Source organism: Zonotrichia albicollis, chromosome 9 (genome assembly GCF_047830755.1).
Source record: "Zonotrichia albicollis isolate bZonAlb1 chromosome 9, bZonAlb1.hap1, whole genome shotgun sequence".
Lineage (NCBI taxonomy): Eukaryota > Metazoa > Chordata > Aves > Passeriformes > Passerellidae > Zonotrichia > Zonotrichia albicollis.
The window spans coordinates 36,621,496-36,642,852 of NC_133827.1; the positions used below are offsets into that span (position 1 = coordinate 36,621,496).

At 39.1% G+C, this 21,357-nt stretch overlaps 1 protein-coding gene across 8 annotated transcripts in view; it reads right to left on the minus strand.

Annotated features, from left to right (window-relative positions):
* NAALADL2 (N-acetylated alpha-linked acidic dipeptidase like 2) overlaps positions 1 to 21,357 on the minus strand; it is a 399,226-nt gene that overhangs the window by 175,079 nt on the left and 202,790 nt on the right. For all 8 annotated transcript variants that reach the window (XM_074547421.1, XM_074547422.1, XM_026792086.2 and 5 more), the window contains one exon: positions 1,091 to 1,364. In XM_074547421.1, coding sequence (XP_074403522.1) covers positions 1,091 to 1,364 — 274 coding nt within the window. The remainder of the gene's footprint in view (positions 1 to 1,090; positions 1,365 to 21,357) is intronic.

Genomic DNA, 21,357 nt, shown 5'->3' on the forward strand with positions numbered 1-21,357 from the left:
CATTTTGCTTCTCAGCAACAAATTTTAAGTGGACAGAGCCCCAGAACGAGGATGACAAGACTCAGCCTGGAGAGGAGACATGTTTAAATATTAAGATGTCCACAATCTGTTCATTTATAGTCTGTAAGTGTTCTAAGCCATGAACAAACATGTCTTTTAAATAAGACAGAAAACAAGATAAAAACTCCCAGCATCAGTGGAATAATACAGTATTTTTGAAAGGAGGAAGATAACAATAATGCAATTAGCAGTGAAATTGCAATTTTTGAATTTCAGAAATATTTTTTAAGATTTACACTATCTCAGCTAGGAAGCTAAACAGAAATGATGGCTCCTTTGTGCAGTCTCAAAATATTTAGTCAGAAGCTCAAGGAAAACAGACGGGGAAGACAGTACACAGGAAAAAACAAGATAATCCAAGATCTTATTTCACTTGGCAAGTAACAAATCCAAATAGGTAGAATCTTTTTGCTGACAAAACTTCCTAGAGTAACTGCAGTAAGATAAAACCACAAATCGGTGTTTTCAAGAGGAAACAGAGCAGATATGTCAACTGAATTGTCACAGAAGAAACTATGTGAGATCCACAACCATAATTCAGAGGCTCCAGGTATTAGCCCAGCACTCCCACCAGTCTCATCCTTCCTACAAGCATCCCTCAAACCAGAAGCACTCATACATCAGCAAGGATAAAGTGAAACTCTAGACACAGCTACCAAATTTTTACACACAAGCAAAATGTGCCAATTCATAAACAGATACTTAAAAAATTAAAGACACTGTGTAATTAGATTCACATAGATATATGTGAGTGTATATCTATATCTATCTCCTATGAAATATTCATAGACATAAGGTTTTAAGGTTAATTAAGATAAGTACGATTGGCCACATCATAATTCACATAAATATGCTTATTTAAAGGCTGGGCATTTCAGCATATTTTCAATTGGATTGGATGATCTTAGAGGTCTTTTCCTACCTAAATAACTCTGTGATTCTGTGTGTAATTTTCCAGTCAGGCTCAGTAAAATCTGTTGTTTCCTAACTCTATTTCACCATAAGTGACAGAGACAAATGGCCACGTTACCTCAAGAGTTCCTTTGGCAGAATAAGCTGCGTAGGAGTACAGGAGGTCTGGGCTGTGAAGTGTTTTGGGGTCTGTGCTGCACTGCTGTCCACTTGGATAAAAGCATTCCCCGCTGCTCTGCAGAGTGACTGTGTTTGAAGCAGGGCCTGGGAGGTCAAGCAGAACAGAGTAATTCACCAGCCGGACATCCTCCAGGCCTTGGGAACGCCACTGACCCTGGATTTTCACTGCAAGGTCTGCATCATCATCTCCTCTGGGGAACTCTAACAAATCTCTGAAAAAAAAAACCACACAAGTAAAGTTTAGTTTATTTCCCAATCAGGACTCTTGTAGGTTAGTATGCACCACTGCATGACTTTATTAAAAACATATCATCACACATGCAAAAAAACCATACAACTTTCCCATTTTCTTACTAAGTATGAGAAAAAGGCAACTGCTTTTTTGGGAAATAAAAATAAGAAAAAAATGTATGTATAGGAAGCATATCCAAATGAAATAAAGAATCCAACAGAAATTATCACAGTAACTGTTTCAAAATTCACACGTCATTTGCTTATCAAATTTATAAAATAGCATAAATTTAACCAATCTTTTAACATGGAGAAGCCAATCCGAAGTAACATCTCAAGGATGTCAGAGAAGCCATGATGCTGAAAATTCGTTGTAATTATATAGTTATAATTACATGTTTGGTTTAAATTCATCAAGGAAAGCAAATTTACTAAGCAGAATGGAACCATTCCCCCAAATGGTGTGCTCACTATCAGCAGGTTCTTCACATTTCCTACCTGCACTGAAGGATTACCTGAGCTGCCAGCTTGGCCAGCAGAAGAGGCAAACGTGGGAATTATTTTGGCAGTATCCACTGATGGGTCAGTGGGAACTCGGGTTGGTCTGGGCTGGCATCACTTTCAACAGTGGCTGGCACAGGGGCCACAGGATGAAGGCACCAAAGGACCACCCTCCTCCCCAGCACATGCCAAAGGATTCCAGATGCTGAAATTATTGCCATGATAACTTCAGAGCATGGGATTGTTGAAGGAGCAACTGAAGGTTTCCCCTACTTATGCAGACAAGCAGTCACGTAAGCAAAGGACAGAAATAAAATTCATTATTCAAATAAAAAGCACTACCCACGTGCAGCACAAGAAGCTTATGGAATATTTGCTGAATTCTGTCAAGTTGGATTTTTGGAGGTTTTTTTGTGTGTCTACAAAGCTCTCAGGAGTGAAAAGAAGATTAAGGACCACAGATGTGTGATTTCCAAGCACAGAGTGAAGAGATAGTGACACTGCCTGAAAGCCTTGTCCACAACCTTCTCTTCACAAAAAAGGCCACTAAACCTAACTACTTTAAGGTCCCCAACAGAACTTCAAAAAACACCCTGGCTGTCTTGCACACATCAAAAAATAAACAGTTGAATAATGTATAGTATTTTTAAGCAAGCAATAGGTATCTGAGAATACCTGGTGCACCCACCAGGTGCTTTCCAAGTACCCCTGGAATATCCAAAACCAGCTGCAGTGCTGCAGGTGGGAAGCTCCTGGCTAAAGGTTCTGGCTCTGCTTCTAGAAGGGTCTGCACTGCCCCAGGAGAGCCCAGCAAACAAAGCTCATGATAGAAGCCAAGCACAAGGGCTCCCTTCTCCACTCATCTTCTGCTGAACGTTTGAAAAATGAACATTTACTGCCTAGACAGCATCAAGGCCTTAAAAGGGCAGAAAGTAAAATTACAACACCTATTACATCTAGAAATGGCTCAAAAATTACCTACTCCATTGAAATGCCTAATGCCCATCATCACATTATATGGGCAGAATGATTATTCCAACATGCAAAAGTTTTTTTTTTTTTTAAACAGACAAATCTATGTATAAATTTGTTTTTTATAAAATATAATTATTCAAAGCAATATGTTGTATCCCTGCCTGCATTGCTCCAGCAAGGCTGTTCACACACGAAGTTCAAAATCTTTACAACAACACTGGCCTTATGTTGGGACTTCAGGGATCCTGTCAGGAACAATAACTGTCTTGCAGATTTAATGTTTTTAAATTATCTAAAATAAGTCTTCGAGCAGTCTAGACCACACAGATGACTTAATCCAATCTGCAGTATATTACAAGTTTCCAATTTCATCTCCTGTGCCTGCTAATGTAATGACATAAACTTGGGCAGTGCAGAAATACAGAAAGTTGTTTGATTAACACAATCATTAATGGAATAGCTGCATTTCCCTCAGGTGATAGAAACATTATTAGAATAAATAATTAAAGAAACTTATCCCAGGCCAATAGGGTTATGGCACATTGTAACCAGAAGTATTCAGTCACAATAAAAGGAATTAAGCATTGAAAGAGGAAGATACAATAAGCAAATTGCTCCCTTACTAATAGAAGTAACTTTCCCCTTCATAATTAAATCAGCATGTCTTTGAAACTTTTGTGACAACATTTCTGATTAAGTTACAGAAATTATCCCACTCACTATTTACACCATAATGTCTTTATAGCATGTTAAAATCAAATTGCAAATTATGAGCATACATTATTTTACAATAAATCAGCACATATTAGACTACTTTGATAAATCTTATGAAAAACACCAGAAAGATTTTTTTTCTTCCCGGAGTTATTACAATAGCTGACTTGCATTTGCCTTTGATGCTGACTGCATGAACTTAAAGTCAGAGGAAACTGAACTCATGATTTTTTTTTTCACATACTAATTGCATAACAAGTAAAATACACAAAACCAGTTATTTCCTAAACCCAGTCAAATCCAGAAAATTATCAAGTTTAGCAGTTCAGCCTGGAAGAGTATCAATACTTCACATGCACTTCACAGTTCTTCTTTCCGAATGCTCAAATTATTTAATTCCTAGAATTTACAGGGCTCAGAGATTCCCAGAGTGGATTTCAGCAGTGGGGAGGAGCAGCCCCTCGGGGTGAGGATGTTCTCCCCAAGCCGCTGCATGCTCAAAAGAACCAAAACCAATGCAATTGCCAATTTCCATTTACAACACTGCCTCTGAGAACTTCAGCCAAATTTTTGACTCCCTTTGGTCACATTAAAAAGATACTTTATTCAGGCATTTTTTCAGGTTTATTCAATGGGAATAACAACAAAGTTTATGGGCACATCTCTGTTGCTCTAAATTTACATAATCCAGCGAAGTGGAGCCACCACAGACTGAAGATTTGGTCTCAAGTCAGAATCAACACTAATAAATGTGAAAATGCCAGTCTGAACACTCCTGTGCCTTTATAGGATGCTCTCAGAGATTTCCATAAATTCCTGACCTTTACTTTCTAATACAGATCAGTATGGAACTAATGTATGTCAGAACAGGACATAAACTCATTCTTGAGCATTCTTCTCCATCTCAAAAGGCTTTCAGAAAAAAAAAAAAAAACCAGGCAAAATTGCACTTAAAACCTAGAAAGTTCACCAGATTTCACTTGTATAAGGTAGAGATTTCCCACTTTCATGTGATGAAAACATCACCACTATTGAAGATTCAAAGTCCTTAACCTAGAATAATAATTTTAAATATGTCAAAAATACATCTGTAATAATGCCAGGGGTTCTGCAGCCTCTGCAGCATCAAAAGGCTGTCCTTCACCAGAAGATTACAGAAGATAAATGAACACACACACAAAATATACAAATTTCATTTTCAATTTGGTAACCATGGGGAACACAGACCTGCCGTGGCTTAATGGAAAGTCATTTGCTAGAACAGCATTTTTTGACACAGCTTGCCAAAGGAGAGAACAAGGTATTGCAAACAAGCCAGCTGGGACACTGAACCACCACTCAACAGATTCTGAAAAATTACAACAGGTCGCTCTAACAACCAAGAGATGGAATAATTTAACTGTAAAACACAATTATTTCTCAGATAATCCTATTAAATTGCTATAAAACCCCAAGAAAAAGAATTGGAATTGCAGAAGGATTCTACAGATTCATTCTGAAAGATCTACAGGGATCAAAATTCCCCACAAACACGTAAAACTTCATTGTGGTTGGTTTGGTTAGCTTTTTTCTTTTCAGATTTACCCCCTGTACTGAGCATGGCGAACTGCCTACACTTCCTGGCCTACTAAGAAAAAATAATCTGAATTCCAGTTTTGCAGAGTTACATGTCAAAGTGCCTTATTCCCATATTTTGACTGTAAATTTCCACTGTTTTCTTCCAGTTCACCGAAATTGTTCATAAAGCAACTTTTTAGGTAAGAGCTAACAACAAATGCCATTTTGGAATTTTTACAGATTGATTTTTCAGCTGAGTAGCTGCTCTCAGATCCTGTGAGTTGCAATGACTGCTCATATTTTGTAAAGCTGCATCAGATCAAAGTGTTCTCTTGTCTAACATGATGCTTCCAACAGTAACTAGCAGCAGATAATCACAGAAGAATGCAGGAAATGCATCACATGGGGTTATTACATTTATAGCCTCTCATGCAAATATCTTTTTTTTTTTTTTAAACCTCAAACTTTGTCCAGGCTGAGTTTTAAAGATGTTTTCATATGTTGAGGATTTCAGAGCTCGTTTCAGTCCATTAAGAGCCGAGCTGTGGTACCCACACACACCAACTGCTCAGCAGATGCACCAGCAGCATTTCCCACACTTGCAGAAAGAGGAGTTATTTGTGTCCATCACACACTGTGTGCACACACAGGAAACACTCAGGAAATACCACCTGCCCAAGCCACATCTGCTTCAATTTTAATTACATGTTCCTGTTAATTAGGGCACTCCTCTGGGCTGGTCTCCAACCTGCCTGTTTGGATTTCCCATGGTCTGAACTGATGGCCACAAATTTGCTGCTCCCAAAATACAGAAATAAATAAATTCAGATCCAAAAGAGGATAAATATTTACCAGGAGGTGAGAGAAACATGCTCACAGTGCAAAGAGGTGCATGCAGGATCCTGAAGCACCTCAGGTTCTTCTACAGGTTACACTACAAGATCACCAGCACCTGCTGCAGAAAAATGCTATGAAATGTCCTCTGTCACATCTACCATCAGTCTTCATACATTCTGGATACTCTGGGCATATTTCAATAATATTAATAATAACACTAATAATAATAATGATAATAATACAATTAACCCTTGCTTGTTCTTGGGTAACAACTTACTGCTTTTGCTAAGGGAATATTTACAGATCTACACCACAGATTTTATATATTTTACAATATACATTTTAACATAAAGAAGTACAATTCAGGCTTTTAACAAAAAGGACTGTGATTCATGGCAGCTTTTATTCTCACAGACACAGAATAAATTCAATTCATGAAATAATAAAAAATAAGGAATGTCAGAAAACAGAATGCCAGCTCTAGATTTGGTTGTGTAGTTCTCTAGCAAAAAAACACTTTTTGTAATTTTTATTTTTTAAAAAATATTATGCGTACTGTAGCTTTCAGGTATTTCCACAAAAAGGGTCATGCTCTCTCTCTAGAAAGTCATACTAAGAGAAAACAGAGAAATACTTTTAAACAAAACTTTATAGCATTTTTGCACTGTGTTTAAGTCCACCTGGGTATTAGACTTTCACAGGGGTACCTGACCATCTGTATCTTCTCCTATCATGGTATAAATTCATGCATAACTGCTCCAGGGCAAACCTCTCATTTTCCTGAGAGGTTCTTTGCCATGGGATCGAAGAACACTCTCAGATCTCAGCTCCTGCTGGCTCCCAAGCTTCGCTGTTTTGTACATTTATGCTTTTTCACTACAGGGCTACCAAGTTTATTGCTCCTACCCATCACATCAGTCAAATGCCTTTGTACCTTTTAAATAAAACTCATGGGGACAGTTCAAATCTCACTTTCCAACACCATGATCCAAGCCAAACTTGCATTCAAGGCAGATGGTGGAAGGCATTGAAAAATGACTGATTCACTCTCTGACTCCAGAGTTTATTGGAAAACAAGCAATTCTTTGTTCCCCTACACTAAACATTGCAAAGTCATGAACTGGCCATAGGTGAGCCTTCCAAAGCTTTTTATGTGACATTTAGCCAGCATCCAAATCTTCCAAATACTTCAGAACATTAGAGGGCCAATATGAGATAAGGAAATCACTCAAGGGGGAACAGGTAGGCAGAGACACAGCTAGGAACAGAAACCAGACTGGCTATTTACACTTGTGGCTTCAGTTATCAAAGAAACAAACAAACAAACAAACAAACCTCAACAACATAAAAAACCCCAAACAACACACAGATGGTTATCACTATCCACTTTAAGAACAGTAAATTAACCACAGAACCTGTACCATGGAGAATGACAGCTCCGGTCCATCAAATGGACTATTTTATCAGATCCTAAGACTAAATTCCACAGAAAGAAGAGAGAGAAAATAACTTTTACACTGTGCACTTCAGCTCTAAAGAAGTCACTGCCATGTTCCACTGCTCCCTTTGGTTACAAGAATGACACACTTTCCTTTTAGCAAAGCCAGGAGACCTTGCTTGTCCCTAACACAAAACTTCAAATGCTTACCACAAACTGGACTGATCTACTTCTCACACATTTATTCTATTTACTACAAAAAATGGCTTTCAACAGATGAGCTGTTGGTAAAAAAAAGTTCTTTCAAAATATGTACACAATGAAGATACCTACACAGGAAACCTCTTTTATTATTATTAAAAGAACTCTGAAATCAGTATTTATCTGCTCATAGAGATTGTATTCTTTTTTAAAGGAGCTGCACCCCCTTTAAATAGTCCTTAATTTGCTTCATTAGGGTTTGTAAGTTTTTTATTATTATTAAAGGAACATCTTTGAAAGATGATCTCTCAATTCTTTCACAATCAGTAACATGCCCATAACTACAGTTTTCTTATTAACTTTCACAGTTGTTAAATTTCAGTCACAAGAGACAGGTTTTCCTCTATGGTACAGATGATAGTGTGCCTGCATAACATCACAAACTGTATCTTTGTAAAATTCCATCTAAAACATTTTAAATAAGCTGCATGCTTTAACGTAAACCTTTATTTTGGGCATACAAGGGTATCTTAGCCTCTGTTTTATATACAGCAAAGGGAATACATAATTTTATTCAAAGCTTACAGATCTGATTATTTAATGGAGAGTTTTACTCTATTTCCTCCTAATGGAAGGGGAGCAGCAGCCCCACGCAGCTGTGCCCTGCATTTTGCAGCAGGTTACAGCGCCGAGGGCGATGTCGAGCCACAGCGGAAGGAGGACGGGGGAAAGACAATCCCTCACCTTGAAATGCTTGCATATAACCCTGCATTCACTGCAGAGCACTGACCCAGCAAAACTTCACAACCAGATCATCTCCTTTTCTTCCCAGACCACAGGGAATATGTCAGTGTCTCAATAAAATGTGACCAGCTGCATAATCAAGTCCAAGTGGTTCCTTTTACTGTCGGAGACAATTAGGTTTACTTCTAGCAAGAGACCATTTCTGTGTGGATGTGAATAGCACTGGATGGGTCTTTTTCTATACAGAAAACCTATTGATCAAAAAAACCACCAAAAACTTGAAACCTTGCTTTTTATACAGGAAATCTGCAGATGAAAAAAAAAAATCTCAATACTGCTCAACTGGCAGTATTTTATTCCTTTCAATGGCCAATCATTAGATTACACTGTGAACTCTGAAGTAATTACACTGAATGTGTCATTCTGATGGCATTGAACATCTTTATTGGAACTGTATGATTTAACTTTTAAATAATTCCCCAATTCTCAAAGGACAATGAGGAATTAAAGAGGGCATGCTAACCTCAAAAAAACCAAACCACAAAACCCAACAAAAGACCACAAAACAAACAAACAAAAAACCCTACAAAACAAATAAAATCCCAACAAAAACAAAACCCCAACTAAAACCACAACAACTTAAAACCAGAACAACTTAGCAATGCTTAGAAAAACTACCTATTATTTAAAGATTGAATTAGATAAATCCCTAAATAAATGTTTAATTTTTAGAATTTGAAAAGAATCTAAAAAACTTTGATTCCTTTCATTAATTTCAAGAAGTTAACCTTATATACAGGAAAACCTAAGGCAGCCACAAGATGATGCCATGTAACCTTCCTGTTATCAGCCTCATTTTCTTATCAGCATATGTTAATTTACCAATGCAATTCTAACAGAACTGCAAAGATTCCTAGCTGATATGTCAGCTTGGATATTTTACAAAAATATTTAAAAGTTCAGTAGAACGTATTGGTTAAAATGAAAACTGCAAATTAAAAGGAAAAAGAAGCAGAAAAGCTAAAATACCATCTCCACATGCTTATGTAAGCAGAGTGTTATCACAAATGCCATATCACATGGCTTAGTTCTGATAATCTCCATCTCACCAGCTGAACTGTGTTTGAGATGCATTTGTTTTTATCTGAAAACACTGACAGCTTCCAAGTGACCCTTCAGTTCTAATATACAGCTGAGGAAATCAGCACTGATAACCAAAACACTGTCCTGAAGTTATTTACACTGCACCACAAATCCAACTGCTTGTGGATAAACTAAAAGCTCTCTCCAAAGGAGCAAGCATAAAATCTTATAAAGACAGGCTTGGGAAGAGGCCACAGGAGATCATTTGGTTTGAGGCAGGCTCAGCTCACCCCACTGCCACTCCAGGCATTTGTTTTCCTGCCCTTTTCCAAAGATATAAACCTCTTGTCCATCCTAAATAATCACCCTGCTGTATTTAGATACGCTGCATTTTCTCCTTTCCCCCCACTCATGCTGAGAACAGACTTACCTTCTTCTCTCTGCAAGTTTTTTACATGTATAAGGATTGCTTTCATGGCCTTCCCTCAACTGATCTTCTCTTAAAATCAAATTTCCTCAGTCTTTTCATCCATTTCCTAAGAGTTACTGCTCCTGATATCTCCAACTGCCTTCCTTCACCTCGTCTGGCCCCTTTCCAGCCTGTCCCCACTCCTCTTGAAGCAGAAATCCAACAAAAGGCCATTCTGAATATGCCATTTGCACTGAAAATGAAGGATTAATATCCAATTATCGTCTGCCTCCATAAAATTCAATTATTATCCTTCTGCTGTCCTTTATTTTGATTTCAACTCTGTTCCTCTGCAGTGAGTTCATCGACTCCTTCAGCTCTGCTGACCTCAAAGGGGTCTCATCATTTCATCACTCATTTGCTTCAGGAGGGAATGGTCCTGAATACATCTCCATAGACTTATAAAACAGATCAGGCTTTCAAAGTGCTGAGAATCCACTGTTTAAAATGCATTCACCTACCCCCCACCCCAAATGAAAAAGTTCCCTGAAAGACAACTAAGCTTAAATGCTAGACTTTCAGAATTGTTCTATCTGCCCCACACCCGATTTCATTGCACACCAGTGTGGAAAATAGAAGGATAAACTTGTTGAAGTAGGCAAAATTCAAAGTATTTGCTTGGTCAGTTCTAAGCCTCTACTGATGTCAAGTCTGGGGCTGATCAGAGGTTTGGATTCCAAAATCATCACTCCATTGGCAATGAGAATCCAGTAGGTTTGCTCACGGTACAGAAAATCTCTTGAAACCATCTGCACAGTCCACTCCAGGTCCACACAAAAAGGTCCTTTCTGTCCCTTCCAGGGTTGAGATTTCTAGAAAAGTGATAGGAAAGGACCTGATCTGCTCCTTCTCCACCTCTTCCTTGGGCACATTTTGTATGCAACATTCCCTGTTGACAGTGGCATGTCCAAGAGTACCTCACTGCCCCCAAAGCCCCCAAATTTAACCACATTTCCTTGTCCATTGCAGACTTTCCTCAGACTTCTGGTTCTTCTCTAGCTAAAAATAAAATAAACCCCACAAAATGTCCCCAGAACAGCAGGTGCTGGTTTCAAGGAGTAATACTTACACGGTCTAACTCACATTTAGCCTCTCTTATGATCTAACAAAAATTTCAAAGTCTGTTTTTAAGTGAACAGAGCACAAATAAAAGACCAAGACAACAGCAATAAGCAGATGCTCAGGAATTGGAATCCAGGTTGAAAAATGTCCCCTAATTCAGCACAATTTGATGCACAATCACCTGAACTGCCAGGAGAAATGGATATTGTAATGCCATGATGGTTCAACCCAAAGGCCAGAGCGGACTGGCTGTTGCTAAACAGTAAAAGTGCTCTAGTCCAAAGCTGCAAGGTCAATTAAATCTTTGGGGAGAAAAACAACAAAAAAATAAAAGCAGAATTGTTATATAACAACAGAAAACTTCTGTACATTTTTTTCGTCTCACTTTCTGCAAATATGAGTCTGAGTTTGCTCTTGTTAAGAAGTCACAGACAGACAACACAAAACAAGATTCAGATATTGATCAGTTAAGCAGGTTTTTACTAGGTACTCATATACAGAACACAGTCAAGTTATCTCTACTGCAAAAAAAAAAAGTCAAATTATCTCCACTGCTTCTTACATCTACTAAGAGGACAAAGTCATCTATTAAACTATCAAGTAGCTGGAGGAATTGTGGGAGGCAGATGGTCTATTTGTTATTAGCATTACATGACTACTCGTATTCTTGGTAACAAACTACCTACGTGGACTATGCAGACACAACATTTCACCCCCATGTTTCTTAAAAATCTGTGACATTAACACATATGACACACTCACTGGCATATAAAAAGGATAAATATCACAATAAAAAAAACCAGTAAGGAGTTCAAAGTCTAAATATATTCAATCAAGCTGAATCAGAGCAGCATCAGACTTTTTAAGCAGGGGACAAAAAACCATCAAACCACAACTTCTGCAGTGTAGCCACAATCCAAACTGTATGAACAGGGGAAAAAATAAAGAAAAAAAAATGGGAATTTGTAGCTATACCTGAAGCAACAGACACTACAATAGAGGTATCTGTAAAGAATGTGTTTTGGAAAAACTGAAGATAAATTGAATTTTTTGTGTTTTGTTGGAAACCTTCAGAAAACAAATCTACCTTACTTAGCAAATGCAGGAGCCCAGTGAGTGTTTCACTGCAGCCTAATGGACATGGTGTCCCTTCTTCAACTTCTCCTTCCACTCACCCCCAAAGTGGTTCAGATTTACAGCCCATATTGTGCCTATTCCCTGGCACTTTCACTGCAGGCAGAATTCTGCCAGAAAGAGAAAAACAGGACTGCAAAAGACTCAACAGTTCCTGTGCATTTCTTCCTGAGAGCAGCACACTGAAACAGCCCGTTCTGGATTTTGCATAAATTTACTTTAATGAGCTGATTGGAATTGTACAAGTGCAAATCCATACGTGGGTGTTATTTTGAAGTAGTTGTTCTGTTTAATGAGGGATCATTGCAGGCTTTTCTTTCTGCACATTTTCTGCTGGCTGCAAACATCCCCACAAGCAGTGTCCAGAATTCCACGGCCACAGAGCTGACACACCTCACCCCTGCAAGCTCTGCCCCAACCACAATTAAAACCATACACAAGGAAGATAATTTTAAAATACAGATGCCTACATTTAGATCAACTTCTTCAGTTTCTTCCAGAGCGGACGCAAGGACAATTAGGACAGCACTCACTTCTGAATTTTGGTTGGATGCTTCAGCAAATTACTTGGCATTAAAGCTTCACTCTACAAGCAACACCACTATGAGACCCGAGCAACTTGGGGTATGTTAGAAGGTACAAAGGAGGACAAGTGCATTATTGTGAGTCTTGCCACTGAAGAAAATACAATTTGGAAATGCATGCAATACTGAATGATACAAATAGTGTATTTTATTAAATGTGATCTCCAATTAAACATGTATGTATGATACTTAACCACAAGTATCACATGTGGTTAAGCCTTAGAAACTTTTTCTTTTTTTTAAAATCATTGTAACAGAGAGCACAAGGGAAGATGTTAAGCATATTTTTGGTGAAGTTAATAGTCTTGTCAACAAAATACAATATTAGCTATGATATTTATGTAAGCAATATCTTCCAGAGCACCAACAGGATTTAGGAAAGCTAGAATACTTAAGCTTCTCTTTGGAATTGCATGTGGGATCATCTTTTCTACAGACTTTTGAAACAGCAAATTTCCTTAGCAATCAGTGGAAATGCTGCATCAATGCAGAGTCTGGGTACACACAGAGTGCAAAAGGCTCCAGTCACCCAAGTATGTGCCAGTCACTGTGAATTAGGATAAAGTTTTCTTCTGCATCTTTCTCAGTGAACTCTGCAATGTCAGGACTGTCAAACCCTGCCTGTACCTTCTCTTCTTTCTGAGGTTTTGTGATTTGCTTTGGGATGTGGGTGTGGAGGAGGGTCACCTCATGTCACACACATTTTCTTCCATTCATGGGAGCTTTTCTACCACTTCTCCTCACCATCCTCCCCTTCTCACTGCAAGTGTGCTCTGGTGACCCCAGCCTTTGATGGCCTCACATCTGCTCTCCTGCATTACCACCTTTCACTCCTGAAAAGTCCCTTGTCAGCTCCAGCCCACTATTCCCCTATAACACACTCCTCTGTGTGCTAGGCTGACAGGATCAGCAAACAAATAACATAATGCATTTGAGCCTTGGGACTGAAAAAATGACTGATGAGCCAAACACACCTTGAGTGGAGAAAGAAAGAAAGAATTCAGCTTGACAGGGGAGCTGGACCACGTATGCCTCCCCCAGCCTTTCATCCTGCATATCACCAGAGAAACACTCCAGAAGCATTGGCTTATAAAAATAATTTACTCACAATATCCAGATGGTGAGTGGGGAGAGGAGTAGCCTGGCTGCTGGAAGTGTTTTCCCACCTTGTACTCAGATTTTAAAGTTTTAGATAAAAGTGATGTCACTTGAGGTGACTTGGCAGTCTGTGCCCACAGGTTTGCTCTCTAGGCTAGCACGAGGTACAAATTTGTGTAATTTGGGTAAAATCTTTTTCTACATCAATAATCAGGTCCTAAATTTTAATTAACAGTATTACTCATAGTCCTCATGTGTAACACAGCACCTTTCATGTGGAGAATCAAATATCAGCTGATTTAAGGTTTGGATTGATCGGGTTTTTTGGGGTGAAGTCATTATAAGATTTTGTAAATTCTGTTATGCAAGGCAGATGTGAACATTTAAAGAGCTCAGAGATGGAAAATGAGAATAATCTTGCTCTGCATCATTTTCTGTTCACCTTGGCCACTAATATTAGGAAATGTGATTTAATGACATATTTATATGAAGACAACAACAGCTTTATAGCTTACTATACACTACATTGCTAGGATGCATTTCTTAAACCATCAACAAAATTACCCTCTCTAGCTATGCATTTAGTCTACCTCTCAGCAACTGGAAAGACTGAATTAATCACATTATCCACAGCCAGGATTTCTTTTTACTTTTTTTAATGGATGATTAACATTAGAATCTCAGATCCATATTTAGACATATAAATAAATAAAATCTTGAATTAAAAATGATGAGCACTGAAAATTAGGTCACCTACGTAGGAGTTTTATTAAAGACTTAAGTACAGTTGAGATTATTTCCTCCTCAGTTAGAACATTTTCCCGTGGGACACTGGCAACTCCATAGCATCAGGCATTTCTAAGGACAAAACACTCCCCAAATGGTTCATCCTCTTCTGCTCACTAAGATCTCAGCCCTAAGTCTCAAGAGCCTAAATGCTCTTCCTTCCAATATCTGCTGCCTTATCAGTACTGCAAACCACCCAATAAATTCAGCCCCCTAAAAGGATCCTTGTCCCAAGCCCTTCCCTACCCCTCTGCCTCCATCTGAGAATTCCTGTTTGCTCAGCTCTGCTGATGGAACAGAAAACCCACCTCACCCGGACAGTCTGGGGGGATTGTTTACACAATTTAAACACTAGATATTTGTTAATTGGGCTAATCCACCAGATAGAAAAACATTTTTGTGTAGCAAGTCTGCTCCCTAAGACTAATTGTAATCTAACATCACTCATCTTCCAGGATTTTTGGGGCATGCACAGCAGGCAGTGGCTATTCTATTTCCTGAAATGAAACCAGCACATCAAAACCTTCCAGCTGAATGGGCCTGACCTTTGTAAAGCAGAGCTATTAATAAGATAAAATAAACTGCAGGACTCCAGCAACCAGGTTAAAAACTCAGTAAATAGCCAGGAGACATGAAATGAGACCAAGTGGTCTGTGTGTAATGAAGTAGATGATATCCTAAAATTGAATCAGTTTCCAATAGCCAAGATCTGCTTTGAAAATACAGAGATACATCTGCATTGGCAAATGAAAAGGCAAAACCTGCATTCAAAGGCAGTCAAAGGCACCCTGTTTCTATCCATTTGTATTCCAGAACAATCATGCATGAAACAATGGCTGCTAACATACAGGTTTGCACATGCTGCCAGATTAAGGAGAAACCCCAAACCAGACTGACTGCAAGAGGAAAATACCTACTTTTGCTCCTACAAATGTGCAGGTCTCTTACATGAACATATAAAAGGAAAATACCTGCTTTTGTTCCTACAAATGTGCAGGTCTCTTACATGAACATTTGTAAAAAACACATTTTCACAACTGCATTTTCTTAGTTCAGAAGTCATGGGGATATGTAGAATATACATAAATTATTCGCCCAGGAATAACAGGTAACCCATGCACATGTGTGTGCACACAGCATCAGCTGCTGGGACTGGAAGGAGCCTGACACCTGCCTCATCTGCTGCTGCTGTTTTCCTGTTTGAGGCAGATTGCAGAACACCAGAAGATTTCAATGCAGCCCTGGATGACAGCAAGATGTCTGGAACACAACCTGCTGTCCCTGCCCCTGAACACTTGTAGCTGCAGCTCCACTTGTCTCCCGCCAGCTGCAGCTCAAACCCCAGGAGACTCAGCTACCCCAGGCTGCTCCAGCCTCATTCACCACAGCCTGGCAGAGACGCCCACAGCAGCTTCTCAGCTGCTGATAGATGATTACAGAGGAATTTTCAGTAATTTTTTTTTTTAAATCAAATTAAAAAAAAAAATAAAATCCAATATCTAACAAGGTCAAAAACTTAATGTAAGCTCATAACATGACAAAATTACAGGATCACCTCCCATACATTGAACTCTGTCTCTCTGGGTTAATTACACAGCAAAGCTGTGCCCCCGTACTGAAGCCCCCAAAGTTATGGTACCACACAAAGGGTAAAGTTTAAATTAATCAAAGACATTTTACATGCTATCTTTACACTCATCAGTTGTGTAATGTGACAGAGATATTCACAGTACAAAACCCCATCAAATGCTTCCAGAAATTACAGCATTATTGCCATATGCTTCAAAAATATTCTAATGCAAAACCAACTGTAATTCCTTTGCAGTATTTACAGGAAGTGATCCATTCAGAGACACTAGTTTCTACCAAAAATATATTTATGAACCATTAATGTACAAAAGTATATTAAGCAACCTAACCAGTATTTTGCCCTTACTCCAAAACCAGATGGATCACTGATGTACAATATATTTTCTTCTAAGCAGACTCAAGCTGTAGAAAACTACTGAATTTTTAGACATCTTCCTTACATAACTAAAAAAAGACAAATACACCCAAAACCACAGAAGCCCCTTACATAAAAAGCTTTAAAGAGCCTGAAATACACCAATAGGTGAACTTAATCTGATTACTCACATCCAATCAAAGATTTCATATAAGAGGTTGCATTATCAGATCATTCCTGCTAACTCTATCATTAGAAACATTAATAAAATGAAAGGTTGCACTTGTCAGCTAATGAGTGCATTATTAATGTGGCATCACACATATAATCACAAGGAGTCAATACATAATTTCTTTTTTTTTGAGAGTGGGAGACTATCAATAACACAAGAATTTTAACACTGTACTTTTTTCCAGCTCCTAGTCCAGGCACACTCAGGAAGAATTGATAACTGAAACATTCAGAAGGGTTTTGGGATCCCTGACTATATCAATGCTTTTATTCCTTACAATACCCAGCACGAGTTTAGGACATCCCCAAAAAAGGTCCAGTCAGTGCTTCAAACATATAAAATACAACTTTTTATACAAAATAAAGCAATTTCAGAAACAGAAGCTGGAGAAGAGAAGAGGAAGCAAAAGGCACAACATGCTGCTAAGATCCCATTGTGCATTACCAAGTCTCATTTTAGGCATATCCATGTAATGTGACCAACTATCAGCAAGATTTTTATAGGATATTACTCAAACAAGCAAATAGTACTTGAAATGTCATGCATGGTTCACAGTGGAGCCTTTTCCCCCAGCTTTATTCCCAAATTCCTATAGAAGTGCCTACAGCAACAAATAAGAAGTTTCCAGCCATGCAAATCTGTTTTGCATTTACTCTCAAGTCTTAGCTCCTGGAATACTGTGGCAGTGTCAGATTTTCAGCTTCTATTAAAAAATATTTTAGCTGTTAGGATTACAAAAGAGACCGTAACAGAAATGAACCCAGAACACTCAGCAGTCAGATAACAAATTAAAAAGTATTTCTATTTAGATATAATTACTTTCACTGCTTGAGCAAGTAACAATAGAAAGCAGATGAATCATTTTGCCTTGTGGTGTTGACAATACTGCTTTGTGCAGGATTAGAAACAAAAACTAAGGTGGTGAGGCAGTCTCACAGGGCCATGGTGAGGATGCTTGCCTGCTCTGCCAGTGATGAGCAGCTCTGGGGCCACCACAGCAGGGTCCCAGCAGCAGTGTCACCCACTGCCACCCAGCTCTGCTGCCTTTGGGGTCCCTTTCCTGGTGGCACCTCAGAGCACAGAGCCACAAGAGACATGAAATACACACAGGGCTTTGGATGCTGCCAGGAATGGCTGCACTCCTCTGTGGCAGACATCTTTTCATTAAATATCTTTCCTTAGGATTTTTTCCTCCTGAGGAGCTGAGAGGCTTCAGGAACAAAATGTAAACAATGGTTTTCTGCTGCTGTGGAATGCAACAGGTGCATCTGGGATTGGTCTCATGTGGATGTTTGGAATTAATGGCCATCACAGCAGAGCTGACTTGGACAGAGAGTCTGAGGCAGCTGCCTTTGTTATCATTCTTGCCTTTCTATTCTTAGCTTAGCCAGCCTTCTGAGATGAAACTTTTCCTTCTATTCTTTTTAGTATAGTTTTAATGTAATATATATAATAAAATAATAAATCAAGCCTTCTGTAACATGGAGTCAGATCTACGTCTCTTCCCTCTTCCTCAGACCCCTGTGAACACCGTCACACTCCTCAGGTCTGGGCATGTGAGCTCAGTGAAAATAAAAGCAGTATTTGGAATAATATTTTACTCCCCTACACCTCATGGTTCCTGGAGTGCTGCTCCATGCCACACCACAGGAGATGTGTTTCTGTAAAGAGAAGAGAAAACCAAAGGTGTCTGGAGCACTGCAAACCCTGAGCCAAACCCTCCTTTGATTTACACTGAGGGGAGGAGAAGGATATAATAAGAGATGGATAAACCTCTCTTGCTCACTATAATATAAAGAAAACTATTCTAAACAAGCCTCTTCTGGAAAACCCCTAGGCTAACAATTTAATTTCTGACTGCAGGGATATTACCTTGTTAAATCAACAGTCAGTGAAAGGCTTTTACTTCACCCTGTAAATGCATTCTCAGTCCTTCTCTTTGCCACCAGATGGAGGGCACATCATGTGGCACTCGCAGGGGAACGAGCAGGGAAAGCCACAACCCTTCCTGTGGCTCTTGACTCATTCCAAACAAATAAATACAGTTTGAAGTTACTGTCTGCACTGGGACTGGAGGGATATTTGGGCCAGCAGCATGAGGACACAGCGAGAAGTCCCTCACACACCGTTCCTGGTGGAAAAGCCATACAGCAGTGGTTTTATGAGGAATAAAGCCATTCAATTGAAACTGTGCTGAGAATATAACAGTAATTTATGTAGTTACCAGTTACAGTCTTTAGATTAGGAGGTGATAGCCAGCCAATGCAAGATTTATTCTTTCAAAAGGCATTTCTTTCTTGAAACAGAGGGCAAGCAAAGGAGTGCACAGCTCTGCTGTAAGCATTGTTACTGCAGGAAAAGGAAAAATGGTTTAACTCTTCAGCCATCTGCTATAGCATGTTCCTGCTAATTTAAGACACAGGAAAGCGATTTTGATGAAAGCAAAAAATTATTACAACTTCAGTGAGAACTCAGAATCAGCTGAAAATAGGAGTGAGAAAGCTTCTATTTATGTCTGGAAAACTCCCATCTCTTTCTTATTCACCCAGTCTCCGGAACTGAATAAAATGTTTTCTTCTCCTGTTGCTTCTGACAGATTAAGAATTCCAGAGTTGCCCATAATTAATTTTGGCATGAAGGTAACTACCCTTGCACAGTCTGGAAGACAAATGAAGTGTCAGAGAAAGGCACCTCAGAGTAATTTGTTTCTTGCCTTATCTACAAGAAACAGGTGTAATTTTTTAACAGGTGTGATAGGACAGCACTAGACAGTGACTCATCACTACCCAGTAAATGGAAATGTAAGAGAAATACTCTGAGCACCAAGTAAGAAATAGGGAGGAAAATATAAAAATCAATTAGGAAAATAAAATAATCTCATGCCCTGCCCAAAACCCCAACCACAGGTGAGCATCACAAGTCCAAGCCATTATGGAGGTGGAGGATCTGCAAGGAAGCAGCCAAGAAAATCCTGATTTTTGGAGATCCTGGTGCAGGGGTCACACACATCACTGTGCCAACAGCTGTGACTCAAACTATGCCCCGAGCTCTAGGGCTGGACAGTCTGAACCAAGTCAGGGACAGATCAGGACTTATCAACAATAGTTTGGTTTGCAGGATGTGATCAGCCTGTCTTGTGGCATCTCTTCCCTTTGGAAAGGCAGGGACCCTACACTCAAGGTGAGGCAGCAAGCAGGTGGCCCAAATTCCCACTCCTGGATTCCCTTTCCCAAAGAGCAGGCTGGCAGCAGGACAAAAAGCCACCAGCAGGGACAAGGCCACACAGGAGCAGACTGGGCTCCTGGGATGCCACTATGGATTACCAGGAGAGACGTTGCTGTGTGAGGTGGGATGTTATTTATTAACACCAAAAGTACAAACCTGTCATCCCCAAGCTTTCCTTTCTTGTTTACCTCACCTCTCCCCTATCAGCTTAAATCCTGCTATTCTCTCTCTCTTTTCTCAAGTCAAGATTACTTTTGGTTGTCTTATCAGCCTCCTCCAGACTGATAGTTTCAAAGGCAGATATATCCTCAACGTGTGTGTCTGACAGGTTTGGCCTCACTTTTTATGACACCTCTGCTGACAGCACATTGCCACCACAGATACAAAAAACTGCAGCTGAGCAAGCCCAAGGACTCTGCAGCCAGGAGAAACAAAACTTTTCTTCCTTTCATATGAAGATTTCCACTGTGACCTTTTCACTAAATACAAATTATGAGCCAGCGAATTTTATGCACTCAGAATGCGTGAGTCAGTCAGTACAGATGCAAAAGGTGGGCAAAAAGCCTCAATTTCAGTCAAAAATTGAAATGGAAATAACAACTGAGTATTATTTAAAAGGTCTTTTACCCTCCAAAATGTCATTTTTCAAAATTTCTATCAGCTTTTCCCCAAGTAGAAAAATAATGAAAAACCATTGTTTCCACTCAATCCCAGAATCACTTGGAAATCAAGGTCAATCACTCTGACACACACAGTCCTTATTCTTGGACTTGGTGCAATTAGAGTCCTGTCAGACACTCCAGCAAAATCCAGACTCCAACTTCCAAACCCAGGAGATCCAAGAGGAGCTGAACAATCAACATCTGTTACCATTTTAACAGCTGAGTTCCAGTGCTCCTCATTTCAGTTCAGCATTGCCTGAACACAAACTGAAAAACACACCTGGAAGAAAGAAAAAAAAAAAAAAAAAAGCACCCAAAACCCCACACTGTATTCACAAAGTCTACCAAAAGTGTTAATAATTGCTCCAGAGTAAACTTAGAGTGAAATAAGAATTTAGGAATATAAGTATGCAATCAAAAAGTTGTAAAAAAGCATGGCTCTCTCAATTCAGCATAAAATTACTTTTGTTGCCCACTAAGTTCACAAAAGCATCATCAGAAGTCAGTCAAGAAGCAGGGGAAAAAAATTACCAAAACCCTCCTGGTGACTAAGAGATCTTCCAGAGAAAAGCAAGAATGTTACCTGGAATAAACATTTTCAGAGAGCTTTAACAGAGGCTGTCATTTTCTAAAGCTGCCAATATGACACATTCAATACCACTGATTAGAAATTGGGAAAAAAAACTTTAAAGTACTCATTTAAAGTGGTATTAACACTAAAACCAGA